This window comes from Oncorhynchus masou, chromosome 23, assembly GCF_036934945.1.
Source record: "Oncorhynchus masou masou isolate Uvic2021 chromosome 23, UVic_Omas_1.1, whole genome shotgun sequence".
Taxonomy (NCBI): domain Eukaryota; kingdom Metazoa; phylum Chordata; class Actinopteri; order Salmoniformes; family Salmonidae; genus Oncorhynchus; species Oncorhynchus masou.
This window is the reverse complement of record NC_088234.1, coordinates 57,095,293-57,113,111: the sequence shown is the minus strand read 5'-3', so window position 1 is coordinate 57,113,111 and position 17,819 is coordinate 57,095,293. Positions and strand designations below refer to the sequence as shown.

General features: G+C 39.9%; 1 protein-coding gene across 3 annotated transcripts in view; it reads left to right on the top strand.

The window, feature by feature from the left end:
* Positions 1–12,673, top strand: part of LOC135511104 (probable E3 ubiquitin-protein ligase HECTD2) — a 40,185-nt gene extending 27,512 nt beyond the window's left edge. Inside the window, exons 17-22 of one of the 3 annotated variants that reach the window (XM_064932640.1) lie at positions 808–895; positions 3,305–3,411; positions 8,826–8,941; positions 9,317–9,460; positions 9,736–9,893; positions 12,268–12,673. In XM_064932640.1, the coding sequence (XP_064788712.1) occupies positions 808–895; positions 3,305–3,411; positions 8,826–8,941; positions 9,317–9,460; positions 9,736–9,856 (576 nt within the window). In that variant the 3' untranslated portion in view covers positions 9,857–9,893; positions 12,268–12,673. Of the gene's footprint in view, positions 1–807; positions 896–3,304; positions 3,412–8,825; positions 8,942–9,020; positions 9,206–9,316; positions 9,461–9,735; positions 12,065–12,267 lie in introns of those variants that run through there. The other 2 variants (XR_010451212.1, XM_064932639.1) reach the window with 2 other exon arrangements.
* The last annotated feature ends 5,146 nt before the right edge of the window (positions 12,674–17,819 follow it).

Genomic DNA, 17,819 nt, shown 5'->3' with positions numbered 1-17,819 from the left:
TAATATTTGTTTAACACTTTTTTTTGTTACTACATGATTCCATATGTGTTATTTCATAGTTTTGATGTCTTCACTATTATTCTACAATGTAGAAAAGAGTAAAATAAAGAAAAACCCTTGAATGAGTATGTGTGTCAACTTTTGACTGGTACTGTATGCCTTAGAATTGTTATCTCGGACAGTTCCTTGGACTTCATGGTATAGTTTTATGCCCTGAGATGCACTGTCTACTGTGGGATCTTATATAGACCGGTGTTTCTTTCTAAATCATGTCCAAACAATTGAATTGGCCACAGGTGGACTCCAATCAAGTTGTAGTGACATCTCAAGGATGATCAAAGGAAATTGGATGCACCTGCGCTAAATTTGGAGTGTTCTAGCAAAGCGGTGTGAATACTTACAGAAATCTCATTCACATACTGTATTTCGTTTTCAATATATTTGCAAAGATTGCAAGAAATGTTTCATTTTGTCATTATGGGGTATTTTGTATAGGTGGGTGAGGGGAAAAAATCGATATAATCCATTTTGAATTCAGGCTGTAACACAACAAAATGTGGAATAAGTCAAGGGGTATGAATACTTTCTGAAGGCACTGTATCATATTTTCTATATCCTTTATTCACCAGCTGAGTTCAACTCCAGAGCAAATACATTATCTATACCTCTGGTTTCTGATTACAGAGGCTATTTTTAAGCCCACATGTTTACCGTAAGTGAATGTTGACCATAAACTAATAAGCTTTGGCCTTTCCCAAGAAATCCACTCTCATCATTTTAAGTTAGTGACTGTATCATTGTATCTAGGTTTTCCAAGAGGAGCTCGGGGTGGTCAGGTCCTATAACCTGAAACCTGGAGGTGACAAGATTCCAGTCAACAAACAGAACAGAAAGGGTGAGTAGGCCTATACTGTAGATTAATATATGAAGGATAGACATACATGTACAGGACCACAGATGTGCTTTGTTTTGTTCCATCCCATCTCTAACGCAGCTGATTCAACTAGTTCTGTTCGTCAATTTAGACCACACAACAATAAAATCACACGTCGGGCCTCCGGGACCACATTTCGTTAGGAAATCGGCGATGTGCCGTTCACTTTAAGCTAATTCACCTTTCTGTGTATTTGTCTGTTCCCCATGTTATGTCACAATTCTCCTCTACCTGATGTCTAGTCAACTTACCTTTATACATACAGTGCATTCGGAAAGTATTCAGACCCCTTGAATTTTTCCCACATTTCGTTACGTTACAGCATCATTCTAAAATCGAGTAACTCGTTTTTTTCCCCCTCATCAATCAACTCACAATACCCCATGATGACAAAGCAACAAAAAAAAGCAAAAGTATAAAATATATATTTTTTTTTGAGTACTTGAGTGTGAAATTAAAATATATATACATGTATATTATACATTTGCTTTTTTTGTGGCTTTGTCATCATGTATTGTGAGTTGATTGATGAGGGGGAAAAAACGAGTTAATCAATTTTAGAATGATGCTGTAACGTAACAAAATGTGGAATAAGTCAAAGGTTTTGAATAGTTTCCGAATGCACTATATCGACCTCTATCACTCCAGTATCCCTGCACATTGTTAATAAGGTATTGGAACTGACCCTGTATATACAGTTGAAGTCGGAAGTTTACATACACTTAGGTTGGAGTCATTAAAACTCATTTTTCAACCACTCCACAAATTTCTTGTTAACAAACTCTAACTTTGGCAAGTCTGTTAGGACATCTCCTTGGTGCATGACACAAGTCATTTTTCCAACAATTGTTTACAGACAGATTTATTTCACTTATAATTCACAGTATCACAATTCCAGTGGGTCAGAAGCTTATACACTAAGTTGGCTGTGCCTTTAAACAGAAATCAGCCAAGACCTCAGAAAAAAAGTCTGGTTCATCCTTGGGAGCAATTTCCAAAAGCCTGAAGGTACCACGTTCATCTGTACAAACAATAGTATGCAAGTATAAATACCATGGGACCACGCAGCCGTCATACCTCTCAGGAAGGAGACGCGTTCCGTCTCCTAGAGATGAACGTACTTTGGTGTCGAAAAGTGCAAATCAATCCCAGAACAACAGCAAAGGACCTTGTGAAGATGCTGGAGGAAACGGGTACAAAAGTATCTATATCCAGAGTAAATCGAGTCCTATATCGACATAACCTGAAAAGCCGCTCAGCAAGGAAGAAGCCCCTGCTCCAAAACCACCATTAAAAAAAAGCCAGACCACGGTTTGCAACTGCACATGGGGACAAAGATCGTACTTTTTGGAGTAATGTCCTCTGGTCTGATGAAACAAAAATAGAACTCTTTGGCCATAATGACCATCGTTATGTTTGGAGGAAAACGGGGGATGCTTGCAAGCCGAAGAACACCATCCCAACCGTGAAGCACAGGGGTGGCAGCATCATGTTGTGGGGGTGCTTTGCTGCAGGAGGGACTGGTGCACTTCACAAAATAGATGACATCATGAAGAGGGAAAATTATGTGGATATATTGTAGCAAAATCTCAAGACATCAGTCATGAAGTTAAAGCTTGGTCGCAAATGCATACAAATGCCTACCAAGCACACTTCCAAAGTTCTGGCAAAAGTCAAGGTAATGGAGTGGCCATCACAAAGCCCTGACCTCAATCCCATAGAAAATGTGTGTGCAGAACTGAAAAAGCGTGTGCGAGCAAGGATGCCTACAAACCTGACTCCGTTACACCAGCTCTGTCAGGAGGAATGGGCCAAAATTCACCCAATTTATTGTGGGAAGCTTGTGGACGGCTACCTGAAATGTTTGACCCAAGTTAAACAATTTAAAGGCAATGCTACCAAATACTAATTGAGTGTATGTAAACATCTGACCCACTGGGAATGTGATGGAAGAAATAAAAGCTGAAATAAATCATTCTCTCGACTATTATTCTGACATTTCACATTCTTAAAATTTAGTGGTGATCTTAACTGACCTAACACTGGTCATTTTTACTGGAATTCAATGTCATAAATTGTGATACATTTAAACTCAGTTATTTGGCTAAGGTGTATGTAAAGTTCTGACTTCAACTGTAGCTTCTTACTTTCTCATGTTCTTATTTTATTTCTTGTGTGTTTTAGTTCTACCTTGTGTTTAGTGCTACATTGATATCGATTACTGGATTGTTGGTTTTGGAGCTTGAAGAAAAGCATCACACTGTGCTTCAATGTCACGTGCACAAGACTTGAAAACTGAAACTTGTTTGAGTATGTGTCTCAATTTATGGGTGCTTGAGTGATTTATTAAATTATTTTCTTTCTCTGCAGAGTATGTTCAGCTGTATGCTGGTTTCCTGCTTAATAAGTCAATCTACAAGCAGTTTGCAGCCTTCTATCGTGGATTCCACAGTGTGTGTGCGTCAGACGCTCTGATGGTGAGTCGGGACTTCTCTGGGCTTTCTGTGGGGGTGGGGTTAAGGTCGGCTCGGCTCCCAGGTTCTTGGAGGGTTACAATAAGTTATTACAATAAGTTATTCACATCCCTGTGGTCAGAACCTCCAGATGAAAGTTCTAATACAGGTTTTATAGTAAGAGGAGGAGATAAGCTAATATCAATATGTGTACCTCACTGGAGGCTGGTATATGGTATTCCATATATTCCATTCCAGCCATTACTATGAGCCTGTCCTCCCCAAGTAAGGTGCCACTAGCCACCTGTGGTGTGCATGCTTGCATCTCACACATACACAATTGTATGAAGGAGTCTCTCTTGACTGTTAATGTAAATATACACAACTTCTACCCACCTGCCACCTCCTGACCCCCTCTGCTGGGGTATATTTTGCACTGACTGACATTGCTCAGATACTGTAGCCACACTATATTGTGAAACAGGACCGTTTTAAGTGGGTCAAGAATAGAGGTGATGAGTTGATTTAGTTATTTAGACAGTCTATAGGGATTAGGGCCTCCTGGGAAGAATGTTTTTACTTATCTCGTTACAGCAGCACAAATCTAACACAGCTGACCTCCATTGAATACCGATCAGCCAGAGACACAGAACAGCTTATGTTCTCCCTGGCCCAGACTTGGCCAGCAGGGTAGCCTCATATTTATTGATTGATTGATTGATTGATTTATTAACCTTTATTTTAAGGAGAACCAAGCTGAGATCAGATCTCTTTTACAGTTGTGCCCTGTGATACAACAATTAAAAAACAACAACAATTAATAAGAATTTAAAACCAAACAAAATTAAAACATAAGTACACGATGGAGATTAAAATAAATTAACTTCTATAAGAAATACACACATTACAAAAAGTAATCACAGTTTATGATAAGTTAATGTAATGTGCATTTTAAACTGTCTTTCAGGCACCAAAACATCTAACTGGAGTTCTCTCTGAAATTCATTCCATGAGTGTGAAGCATGATATTCAAATGCCGTTTTGCCTAACTCAGTGAATCCGGGGTATCTCTCGCACTAGCCTGTCCAGTGACCGAGTCTGATAAATACTGTTTGACCACTGAATGTTTGAGTTAAGATAATTAGGACATTTCTATAAGACCGCTTTATAGACAAGTATCAACTAGTGTCTGGCCCTTCTAAGAGTCAGGGAGTCCCAGCCAACCGATGTGTACAAAAGACAATGATGTGTGCAAAAGTTTTCATTAGTAACAAAGTGCAACGCTGCATGATACAATGCATCCAATTTCTTCACTACTGATGCTGATCCATGCATATATAAAACATCACCATAATCAAGCACTGACATAAGTGGCCTGTACAATTTTCTTTCTGTGCTGTGATGACAGACAAGATTTATTTCTACAAAAACATCTTATTCTCAATTACATCTTCTTTACCAGCTCAGTTATACGAGTTTTAAAAGAGAGATTATCATCTAACCAAATTCCAAGGTATTTATAGGTGGGAACATGTTCCAAAAGACAGCCATCATGGTTAGCATTGTTCAGAGATTCAAATTGTATACTTTTGGATTGTGAAAATACCATTTACTTGAATTAAGCACCAGCCTAAGATCTACAAGTGCATCTTGAAGCAATTGAAAGTCAAATGCTTTAGTGAGTGATGGGGCTGTGGCATATAGTACTTTGTCATCAGCATAGAAATTAAAGCAGCATTTTTTTCACTGAGATAAAAGCTCAAAGCTCTTACAATATCATTTATAACCAGTGTGGTGGCTGTGATGGTACTGTGCCCTGGTCTAAACTGGACTGAAATGTGTTCAGTATGCAGTTGTCAGACAAGAAAGAGCGCTGCTGTACATTTACCAATGACTAACATTTTTACAAGACAAGACAACTTAGAGATTGGTTGATCATTATCAAGGTCACCAGTATCCTCACCTTTGTGCAGAGGCAGCACATAGGCAGTTCTCCAAATCTTAGGTATGACCCCAGAGGTCAACGTGAGGTTATAAATATGAGTAAGAGCACCAGAGATAAGTGGTGCAGCTCTAGCCAGCATCTCTGGGTCAAATTTGTCAGCCCCTATCGCTTTCTTAGTGTGTATGGCTAGCAAGACACCAATAACCTTCTTCTCTGTGAAGAGGCTTCATGAGAAACCCTGACCATCAGTATCCGCACTCATGCATATGTATCTTTTCTTCCTTCATTTGCGGTTGGCATTTTCTCAACGAGATTGCCTGCTGCAATAAAGTGATTGTTGAAGGCATTAGCATTGGCGTTCTTATCAGTAATGAGACCAGTATCCAACCCTATCTGATTTGAGAGTGTAGAGTGCATATTGTTCTTTTAATGTTTTAACTACTTTCCAGAATTTGTCTGGATTCCCATAACAGTCATTTTAAACTAGTCACATAGTAATCCGATTTTGTTCTTCTAACAAGTCTGATGCACAGGTTTCTTAGCTACCTTAAAATCAACCAGTCCGAGCTATAATAAGTTTACCTAGCCTTAGCCCATGCTACATCTCTTTTACAAATAGCATCAGAAATGTCAGACTTAAACCATGGGTTTGATCTATTCTTTACTCTAACCTTAGTGTATGGAGCGTGCTTATCGTATGTGGTCTTTTCATCCATGGCTAATGTGCCTTTCTAAAGACTTGGGCACGTCATTTGTTGCCAATTCGTCAATGATGGAATTCATCTGGGTGAAAATGGCGTCCGCCTGCTATCCACATTCTGCAATAGATGGAATTCCATCCGAAATTACTGTAATTCTACAACAGTACCAGTCAAGAGTTGATACACCTACTCATTCCAGGGTTTTTCTATATTTTAATTTTTTTCTACATTGTAGAATAATAGTGAAGACATCAAAACTATGAAATAACATAAGTGTTAAACAAATCTAAATATTTTAGATTCTTCAAAGTAACCACCCTTTTCTTTTGACAGCTGTGCACACTCTTGGCATTCTCTCAACCAGCTTCATGAGGTAGTCACCTGGAATGCATTTCAATTAACAGGTGTGCCTTGTTAAAAGTTAATGTGTGGAATTTATTTCCTCCTTAATGCGTTTGAGGTAATCAGTTGTGTTGTGACAAGGTAGGGTGGTATACAGAAGATAGCCCTATTTAGTAAAAGACCAGGTCCATATTATGGCAAGAACAGCTCAAATAAGCAAAGAGAAATGACAGTCCATCATTACTTTAAGACATGAAGGTCAGTCAATACGGAGCATTTCAAGTTTCTTCAAGTGCAGTGGCAAAAACCATCAAGCTCTATGATGAAACTGGTTCTCATGAGGACCGCCACAGGAAAGGAAGACACAGAGTTCCCTCTGCTGCAGAGGATACATTCATTAGAGTTAACTGTACCTCAGATTGCAGCCCAAATAAATGCTTCACAGAGTTGAAGTAACATATCTCGACATCAACTGTGCAGAGGAGACTGCGTGAATCAGGCCTTCATGGTTGAATTGCTGCAAAGAAACCACCAACACCAATAATAAGACGAGACTTGCTTGGGCCAACAAAAACGTTCCAACCAGCGTGTTTTTGTGAGACACAAAGTAGGTGAACAGATGATCTCCACATGTGGTTCCCACCGTGAAGCATGGAGGAGGTGTGATGGTGCTTTGCTGGTGACTCTGTCTGTGATTTATTTAGAAATCAAGGCACACTTAACCAGCATGTCTGCAGCGATACACCATCCCATCTGGTTTGCGCTTAGTGGGACTATAATTTGTTTTTCAACAGTACAAGGACCCAAAACACACTCAGGATGTGTACGGGCTATTTGGCCAAGGAGAGTGATGGAGTTCTGCATCAGATGACCTGTCCTCCACAATCATCTGACCTCAACCCAAGTGAGATGGTTTGGGATGAGTTGGACTGCAGAGTGAAGGAAAAGCAATCAAAAATGATGCTCGGCATATGTGGGAACTCCTTCAAGACTGTCAGAAAATAATTCATCATGAAGATGGTTGAGAGAATGCCAAGAGTGTGCAAAGCTGTCATCAAGGCAAAGAGTGGCTACTTTGAAGAATCTCAATTATAGAATATATATTTGTTTAACCATTTTTGTGGATTACTACATTATTCCAAATATGTTATTTCATAGTTTTTATGTCTTCACTATTATTCTACAATGTAGAAAATAGTAAAAATAAAGAAAACCCTTGGAATGAGTGTGTGTCTTAATTTCGACTGTTACTGTGTATGCTTACTCATACTGTACATTCCTGAAATACTTTAGCTAAAATACAATGGAATCGATTTTTGTTCAGATTGTGAACTCTCAATAGATTTGTCAATTTATTTATCTCCTGACAGAGAGGTAATTTATTGTTTGTTACCTGCCTGGTAATTAAATAAACAAAATACTAATGTTGGTGGTACATATCTGTTTGTCAGACACACTAAAGCGTCCTAGAATAGACATTCAGTATTGGTTGAAAACCTGCTGACACTGAAGAACTTGATGACCTACAGAATAGTTTGGAGTTACAGATGTAGGATCTTTAATTTGAGCCAGTTTGCTGCAGCAGGAAAATAATGCTCAGCAAGAGGAAATGTGAATAATTATGTGGATTGTCATTCATTTTTGTAGGGGTTCACACATGTTTCGTAAGGGAAATTACAAACTTCAGAAGTTTTTTTTAAACCTCAAAATACAGTGCAAGTTTTACAGTGCAAATTAAATTAAGATCCTTCATCTGTATTGTAACACACTGAGTTAATAAGTAAGATCGTTGTTAATATTGGTGCAACTCCAGGATCTGTGGCTGGTTGACTATGTTCAATGTTAGTCTGTCCACAAGTGTACACACACACACACTCACTGTGGGTATGGTCTGCACCATGCCAAGTTACTGTATGTCTGAGCCAATCCTAAACTAGTTAAGATCAAATATTACCACCAAGATGTATGGTCATGTAGAATATATGCTAATCACTGTGAATCACACATTGTAGGCCACAATGAATTTATGTGTATTGACTCAAACACAATACTGATAGACAAGATAAAGCACTGAACTTAAAATTATCTCATCGTATGTATTGTTGGCATTGTCAGCAAATCCCTCATGTCAGGGACCAAGTCAAAGTTCTGCGCTCAGCTGTGATATAAATCCCTCATCTAAAGCTATGTTTCAAACTAAGCACTGGATGCATAGTACAATATGTGATGTTACTGAATTACAGTAGGCACCTAAATTGAGGAGGACGGGCTCGTGGTAATGGCTGGAGCAGAATTAGTGGAATGGTATCAAATACATCAAACATATGGTTTCCATTTGTTTGATTCCATTCACTCCATTGTAGAGATTATTATGAGTCATCCTCCCTTCACCAGCCTCCTGTGGTTTACACTATAGGGCACTCCTTAGTGATGATGTTGTGGTTGTGCAGCTGCTGAGGCCAGAGGAGGTGGAGATGCTGGTGTGTGGGAGTCCAGAGCTGGACATGAGCGCCCTACAGAGAACAGCTCAGTACGAGGGCTATAGCAAAGCTGACCTCACAGTACGGTAAGGGTCATGCACACAAACACCCAGTGCACCCAATCTATACAACTCTGCATACCTTTTTCATCTTTCACCTGGCCAGCAACCCCTGATCCTGCTGTGGAGTAGAAAATATCCAATATCACAAAGCCTACAGCAACAAGCCATTATGACACACCCATGCAGTGCTATAGGGCCTTTCACTCTGTTGGAGGAATCAAGAGCTGAACTCTTCATACCTCCTCCACTCTCTGGATGCCTGCAGCCAGCCAGTGCCCCCTTACAGCTGTAAGTTACTCCGCTCCCTTCCAGGCCTGTTTACTCCAGCTGCACCCCCCACCCCCCTTTCCTTACAGAAAAGTAATGTTGGCTATGTTTTTTTCTTGTGTGTGTGTTTAGCTGTTTTTGGGATGTGGTGCTGGATTTCCCCTTGGAGTTGCAGAAGAAGCTGCTCCACTTCGCCACAGGAAGTGACCGTGTCCCCGTGGGAGGGTTGGCCGACCTCAACTTCAAGATCGCCAAGATCGACGTGTCCACTGACTGGTACTGGTATCTCATCACTCATTGCCTCTTACTCTCACATATATCCAACCATATAGAACAATATCTAAATAGACCAGCTATTATATGTTGACTTCATTAACTGGTTGACTGCAAATGCTATATGTTGAGGAGCAGCATACAGTATTGTAGAGTGTAAGTGGACAGATATTATGTGGTGTCATTGTAATCTGTTATAATGCAGCCAGGTTTAGTGCAATGGCAACAGAAGGGCCCTTACAGTAATTGTTTAGACAGGTTATCCTTGTCTGTTTCAGGTTACCCATATCTCACACCTGCTTCAACCAGATCTGCCTCCCACCTTATAAAAGCAGGAAGGAACTGAAGCAGAAGTTAACCATCGCCATCTCAAACGCAGAGGGCTTTGGCTTAGAGTGACTCAGTCTGCAGCTATGAGATTCACAGTAAGATGAGAGTAGGTGATTCCTTTCCAAATATACTTTAGAATTACATTCCTTCAAAAATAGAATTTGATATAGACTAAATGACCAAAAGTATGTGGACTCCTGCTCATTGAACATCTCATTCCAAAATCATGGGCATTAATATGGAGTTGGTCCTGCCTTTGCTGCTATAACAGCCTCCACTCCTCTGGGAGGGCTTTCCACTAGATGTTGGAACATTGCTGTTGGGACTTGCTTCCATTCAGCCACAAGAGCATTAGTGAGGTCAGGCACTGATGTTGGGCGATTAGGCCTGGTTCACAGTCGGCGTTCCAATTCATCCCAAAGGTGTTTGATGGGGTTCAGGTCAGGGCTCTGTGCAGGCCAGTCAAGTTCTTCCACACCGATCTTGACAAATCATTTCTGTATGGACCTTGCTTTGTGCACTGGGGCATTGTCATGCTGAAACAGGAAAGGTCCTTCCCCAAACTGTTGCCACAAAGTTGGAAGTACAGAATCGTATTGAATGTCATTGTATGCTGTAGCATTAAGATTTCCCCTCACTCAAACTAAGGGGCCAGAACCATGAAAAACAACCCCAGACCATTATTTATCCTCCAACAAACTTTACAGTTGCCACTATGCATTCGAGCAGGTAGTGTTCTCCTGGCATCAGCCAAACCCAGATTTGTCTGTCGGACTGCCAGATGGTGAAGTGTGATTCATCACCCCAGAGAACGTGTTTCCACTGCTTCAGAGTCCAATGGCAGCGAGCTTTACACCACTCCAGCTGACGCTTGGCATTGCGGATGGTGATCATAGTCTTGTTTTCGGCTTCTCGGCCATGGCAACCCATTTCATGAAACTCCTGACGAACAGTTCTTGCGCTGACGTTGCTTCCAGAGGCAGTTTGGACCTCGGTAGTGAGTGTTGCACGGCGGTCCCGTTCTGTGAGCTTGTGTGGCCATTCATTTGAAGGGGAGTCCACATACTTTTGTGTATAAATAGTGTATTTTTTCTGAGGTCAAAATGTGTATTTTCTTAGCTTGATTTGTATTACACTGTTATAAATATTCAAAACTAAGGCTTTGCTGGTTAAAGAATGTTACTTGTGTCATGAGATATAGATTGTCTTGTGAGGTCCAGGATGTGTATTTGCTGCCTGTTGATGGGCACAGCAGAATCTTTCACTTGTTTGGTAGTAATAAGAAATGTGAGCTCCTGTTTCTATGGTAGCAGTGGAACCATGACTGTGTCTGGTTGTGTGTTTGTTTATCTCTCTAACTATTACGGTAAGTAGCTTTGTGGCCTTATTTCTGCCTGCCTGGTAGACTGCCAATGTAAAGAGAATCCTTTGGTCAGAAACGTGCAGGATCTTTGGTTAAACAAAGCATTATCAACATAAATCTGAAAAGTAAAAGGCACACTCATTAGTGTTATCATTTAAACAAACAGAGCATCACATGTAAGTCAAACCCAGATTGGTTGGGTAATTCAGTATCTTCACACCATCCTGCCTTCAACACATTTCAGGAAGCTAATAATAGATGTTTGATACATTTATCATAGAAGTAGCCTTTGACTATGAAAGCCTCCCTTTCTAAGACTGATAGACTTGTATCTTCAACCCGTTGGCTCAAAATGATTACATCTTCTCATTAGACTGAAAACTTACCAACAATTACTGTTTATGTTTTACTACACTAATCTGCCTATAGAATTTAATCTATCACTTTCTTGTTTTACAAAGTAACTAATCATAAGTCAATGTCATAGTCTGTCACATGAATTAATAATAATGCATGTTCTATTCTGACTGTAGAGCTACACGGAATGTACAAAACATTAAGAACACCTGCTCTTTCTATCACCCAAAGGACATCTAGCCAACTTGGCACAACTCTAGGAAGCATTGGAGTCAACATGGGCCAGCATCCCTGTGGAGCGCGTTCGACACCTTGTAGAGTCCATGCCCCGACAAATTGAGGCTGTTCTGAGGGCAAAAGGGGGTGTGACTCAATATTTGGAAGGTGTTCTTAATGTTTTGTTTACTCAGTTTATAATGTATATCTTTAGAGCAAGTCTATGATGTGTAATGTAACTGACTATTGATGTTATGTTGTGTTTCTATTTATTTGTAAAAAATTACTGTCGAGTCCCAAGTAATAAACTTATCTTTGAGGTTTTTACACTCAGAAATGAAGTTGTCTGATGGTAAATATTTTATGTTGTGAATCTGAACGATCTGACAATGTGTGCAGGGCCAGGTTAAATGTCGAAGGTTGATTCCATTTGGCAGAATCTCTACGCTGTTATCAGGCGTTGCTTTGCGAAAACAGATATTGTAATTGGTTTGATGTGGCAAATGTGGCTCCATCTAACTTAATACCCATATCTATATTTCAGCCTCACACAACCATATCTGAGTTTGAACTACCACAAGTCGTAATTGAACAGGTCAAAACGGCCTGCCTGAAGAGGAGGAGCACAGAGGACTTGACACCCTAAGAGAGGGGTAGAGGAACATGCTGTAATTTTCAGAAATGGCTAATAAGTCAGGTCCCGCATTCTGACAGCTGGCTGATACACAGCCAGGGTCATAGGCCACAAAAACATCATTAAAGGCCCAGTGCAGTCAAATTTGATTTTCCTGTGTTTTAAATATATTTCCATAGTATGAGGTTGGAATAATACTGCAAAATTGTGAAAATGAGGCCCTTTTAGTGTAGGAGCGGTTTCAAAAGACTATCTTAAATGTCAGACTGTTTTGGTGGGATGGAGTTTTGACATGGCCAGGCAGTAAATTAGTACATAGAACAATAAGAAAGCCTTTCACTCAAACCTTTCACTCAGACCACTCACAGACAGTCCTAGCAAAATTCTTGCTTGAGAAATTACTCTTGGCTAAGAAGCTATTTTTGTTTCTTTTCAACCATTTTAATTGAAAACAATCACAGTAAGGTACATAATTGTTACCCAGAAATGATTTGATATTCAGATAAAAATGGCTGCATTGGATCTTTAAAGCATGTTGATGAGTGGCTTGTAAACCAGTGTCATATATAGAAAGAGAGAGTGATAGAAAGGGAGAGAGTGATGAGGAGGAGCAGCATTGTCAACACAAAGTTCACGATCCGCTGCAGAACACTTTGTCCCTGCAGCTTAAATCAAGTGTACCAGAATAGGAACCATCTGTGCTTACAGGGTGACCTGGTGTGATGACTCATTTACACGTTAGGGTGCATTGTTTAAGCAACATTTAGTACAACTTTTGAAATAACCACATACTATGCACAATAATCATAGAACAACAACTAAAAAAAAATACTTCTTAAAAAAGTACTTATTAATATGACATTATGACAATATTAACATTATATCCAACTTCAGTTGTGACTGCTCTGGGTTGTTCTCACATGATGCAGTCTAACCACAAGTTGTTGTGATAAAGCATAGACTTCAGTCCCAGGAATATGATTTCCTCTGTGCCATGGCCATGTTTTAGAACACCTTGGTGGTGAGTGTAGTATCTGACATCAAATCAGTACCCACAATTTGATTTGCAAAGGGAGGGTATATTACTGGAAACTTTCTACATTTACCAGTAAACAACCAGAAATTTGGTATCTTTCAAGAATTGTATGTAATCTATCACAAGACCCTTTTGAGAACTTCAGATTATCACAGGTGTCTGTAATTATCTCCGGCCCTCTGTGTGGACTTGCCACACAAAAATAATGAAATCAATCAAATGATTTTTAACAAAAAATTGAATGACCATGCTGTGAAACATTATCCTAAATATAAACCATGAACTAAGTGAATACCATTGGTGTTTAATATGAGGGTTTCAGCATGAAATATCCTTTATAATTTTTTAACACTTATTTGACTATGTCAGTATGTATTTGTTGTCAATATTTTTGTGTCAAACTGACTTTTTCCAGTTGTGGAAAAAATCAACAGTTGAAAGAGTTGCGGAGTTCATTGAAAATAATGCCATTGTTGATTTAGATGCTTTTTTCATTGATTAGGCTGTTTTCTCTTGAACCATATAGTTTATCTACTAGAAACAAATGGACAAGATGGACACAGATTTTTAAAATGAATAGTATATGTATATTATTCAAAGAGAAATTACCAAAATTACAATAAATGGCATAGATTATCTGAATTACTGAAATGACTGAAGATTCCAGTAAATTACCAGTAGCTTTGCAACTACCCACAATCCATGTCTGTAGAGCAATACGTTTGCTATAGCATAACACTGTTCTTCCTGCCTTGTATGCACCAAGTCTACCCAACCTGACTCCTCCCCCCTTTCTCAAACTCACACACACAAACACACACCAAAAGCAGCATAATTCCTGTCCCCACTCACCACTTTCTACCTCAGAAATATGAAGTTGACAGACAGGGAGAACTCCTACACAAGGAATATTTAACATGCTCCACCATTGCTGAGAGTTTTACATGGATGAGGAAGTAAATAGTGTCTACAAGATGCATTATTAGGTTCCACTTGAGTTTTGCAGGGTGCAGAGGCATTGTCATTTAATCAATCTCCTGATTACTCAATTTGATTAGGTATAATACAGACTATGGTATGATTCAGATTATACCAAATCCCCTTCTGAAACAAAAGTATGTGTCTATAAAAACAAGAAGGGAATATCCCCAAAGCTGTGCTTACTATGCTGTTCATTGCCCCAGAATAGCCAACTGACCCTTGTTCGGGTTCATGAGGACATCACAACATCACAAACAAACATGCAACCCCTTTGGTCATGTCATCTCCTGCCAGACAGAAATGTGATTTCACATATATGCTCACCAGTGAAATAGAAACATAATTAGCTACCACACCCTGGTCTGTATGAGCATCTCAAGCACCATATGTCCATCAGATCATTGATTGTCCTGCCCTCTCACATTATCATCCTACTTGTTTTATCAAAGGTCCACTTGACTGTTGCACAACCCCAAATGGCCCACTTCAGTCAACTAGTTTGAGAACACCACAACATCATCATACATTTTTTTGTTGTTTTTTTACATCATTTAACAGATACTCTTACAGGAGCAATTGGGGTTAAGGGCCTTGCTCAAGGGTACAGACCTATTTTTTCCATGTAATCTGCTCAAGGATTTGAACCAGCAACCTTTCAGTTACTGTCCCAACATGCTTAACCACTAGGCTACCTGCCTCCCCTAAACAAACATTATCCAGCCATTGTATGGCCTTGTCATCGTCTATCTCCTGCCAAACCAAATTGACGTTTAGAGGAGCTCGGTGTAACACACTATGCACCCATGATGTTCCTCATATATAGGCATACGATTGAAGTAAAAACGAATAGTCTGCTCTCTCATTAATGTAATTGCACCACAGTTGATCACACTTGTTTTGTAATTTCACAGCACTGAGATTAAGATTGGCCTTCACACTGGGGCATATACGGTATTTCTATTAATTTATTATTCTACACTCCCCTTCATATTTATTTGGACAGTGAAGCTACAATTAAAAATGTGTCTCAATACTTCAGTACTTCAGCATTTTGGCGCAGCAGGCAATAGAAATGTAAAGTCAATATTCCTGCGTTCACGGTAAACGCTGCATATGTCGGCTAAATAGGAAATGACCTTTACATTTTAATCGCTGCAGTGCGGATCTTCAACGATACGGATTAAATCAAGCCCCAAATTATTCATGATGCGACGGTACAGAATGTCATCTTTCAATTGAGGGTTTTTACTTTTTTTTATGAGGGCACTTTGTGTCTAGTCGCCCAATGTAAAGAAGTTATAACTATTTGGACAAATTCACTTGTAGTCAAAAGTTGAGTATTTGGTTCCATATTCTTTGCAAGAAATGACTAGATGACTGGAGTAATTTAACTTCTAAGTGAGTAGAACATATATTTCTGAACATTTCTAAATGAATCCTGATAATGCCATGATCAAAAGGGAATTACACCGTGGCTCTGACACAGTATATAGTCATTACTATATTAACAGCGTTACGTTTTTATCATAAACATCACAATTATCCAAACCACAAGCTAGAAACTTTAATTTCACTGGTAGAATCAGGAAGTTTTGACTTCCTGTGTATTTGTCTGCTCAAAGTGAACCACAAATTCCAGCATTCATAGCGAATGCACTCCTGCCCGCTAAGGTAGATGGGGCGTGCCCACAAAGTTTGATGATGGCTTGTACTTTGAACAAACAGCACACAGCAATCTCTAAAATATGGGTTATCTTTCACCTTTTTATCAACCAGAGATTTACCCCAATGCTGCCAATGGTTTGTGGCTATCAAGACTGATGCAGTGACCAAAGATTATCAGAGGGATTTTCTGGCTGAACTGATGGGGAATACATTTTGATGACAGCTGATTTTACCATTGATTTATTATTATTATTTATTTTATTCACAACAAAATGTATGATTCTCAATTAGTCACAAGCTAGCCTAGTGTAACAGTGTTGCTTCCGTCCCTCTCCTCACCCCTACCTGGACTTGAACCAGGGACCCTCTTAAAACATCAACAACTGCCTCCCACAAGGCATTGTTAGCCGTAGCATTTGTGGAGCGATAGGTAACGATGCTTTGTGGGAGGCAGTTGTTGATGTGTTCAGAGGGTCCCTGGTTTGACCCCATGTTGGGTAAAGGAGAGGGACAGAAGCAACACTATTACTGGAATTTATTATTTTTTTACCTTTATTTTACTAGGCAAGTCAGTTAAGAACAAATTCTTATTTTCAATGATGGCCTAGGAACAGTGGGTTAACTGCCTGTTCAGGGGCAGAACGACAGATTTTGTGCCTTGTCAGCTCGGGGATTTGAACTTGCAACCTTTTGGTTAGTAGTCCAATGCTCTAACCACTAGGCTACACTGCCGCCCCAGAATAGCTAGGTAAATTACCTAGCAGTCCTGTATTGAACTCTGAAAGCCATCAGCGAAATCATTTACAGTGCATTCAGAAAGTATTCTGACACCTTGACATTTTTACAATTTGTTACTTTACAGCCTTATTCCAAAATGTATTAAATAGTTTATTCACCTCATCAATCTACACACCATAATGACAAAGCAAAAACAGGTTTACATTTTTTTTGTTGCAAATTTATTAAAAATAAAAAACTGTAATATCACATCTACACAGGTATTCAGACCCCTTACTCAGTACTTTGTTTAAGCACCTTACAGTTCAGTCGTCTTAGGTATGACTCTACAAGCCTGGCACACCTGTATTTGGGAGTTTCTCCCATTCTTCCCTGCAGATCCTAACAGGCCCTGTCAGGTTGGAAAGGGGAGCGTCACTGCACAGCTATGTTCAGGTCTCTCCAGAGATGTTAGATCAGGTTCAAGTCCGGGCTCTGGCTGGGCCACTCATGGACATTCAGAGACTTGTGCCGACGCCACTCCTGCATTGTCTTGGCTGACTCCTGTGTTGTCTTGGCTGTGTGCTTAGGGTCATTGTCCTGTTAGATGGTTAACCTTCGCCCCAGTCTGAGGTCCTGAGCGCACTGGATCAGGTTTTCATCAAGGAACTCTCTATACTTTGCTATGTTCATCTTTCCCTCGATCCTGACTTGTCTCCCAGTCCCTGCCGCTGAAAAACATCCCCACAGCATGATGCTGCTACCACCATGCTTCACCGTAGGGATGGTGCCTGGTTTCCTCCAGATGTGAAGCTTGGCATTCAGGCCAAAGAGTTCAATCTTGGTTACATTCTCATGGTCTGAGAGTCCTTTATGTGCCTTTTGGCAAACTCCAATCGAGCTGCCATGTCCCTTTTACTGAGGAGTGGCTTCTGTCTGGAAACTCTACCATAAAGGCCTGATTGGTGAAGTGCTGCAGAGATGGTTACGTTTCATCTTCAATGCCCTTGCTGTTGGAAGGAGGTTTTAACTCAAAATCTCACGATACATGGCCCCATTCATT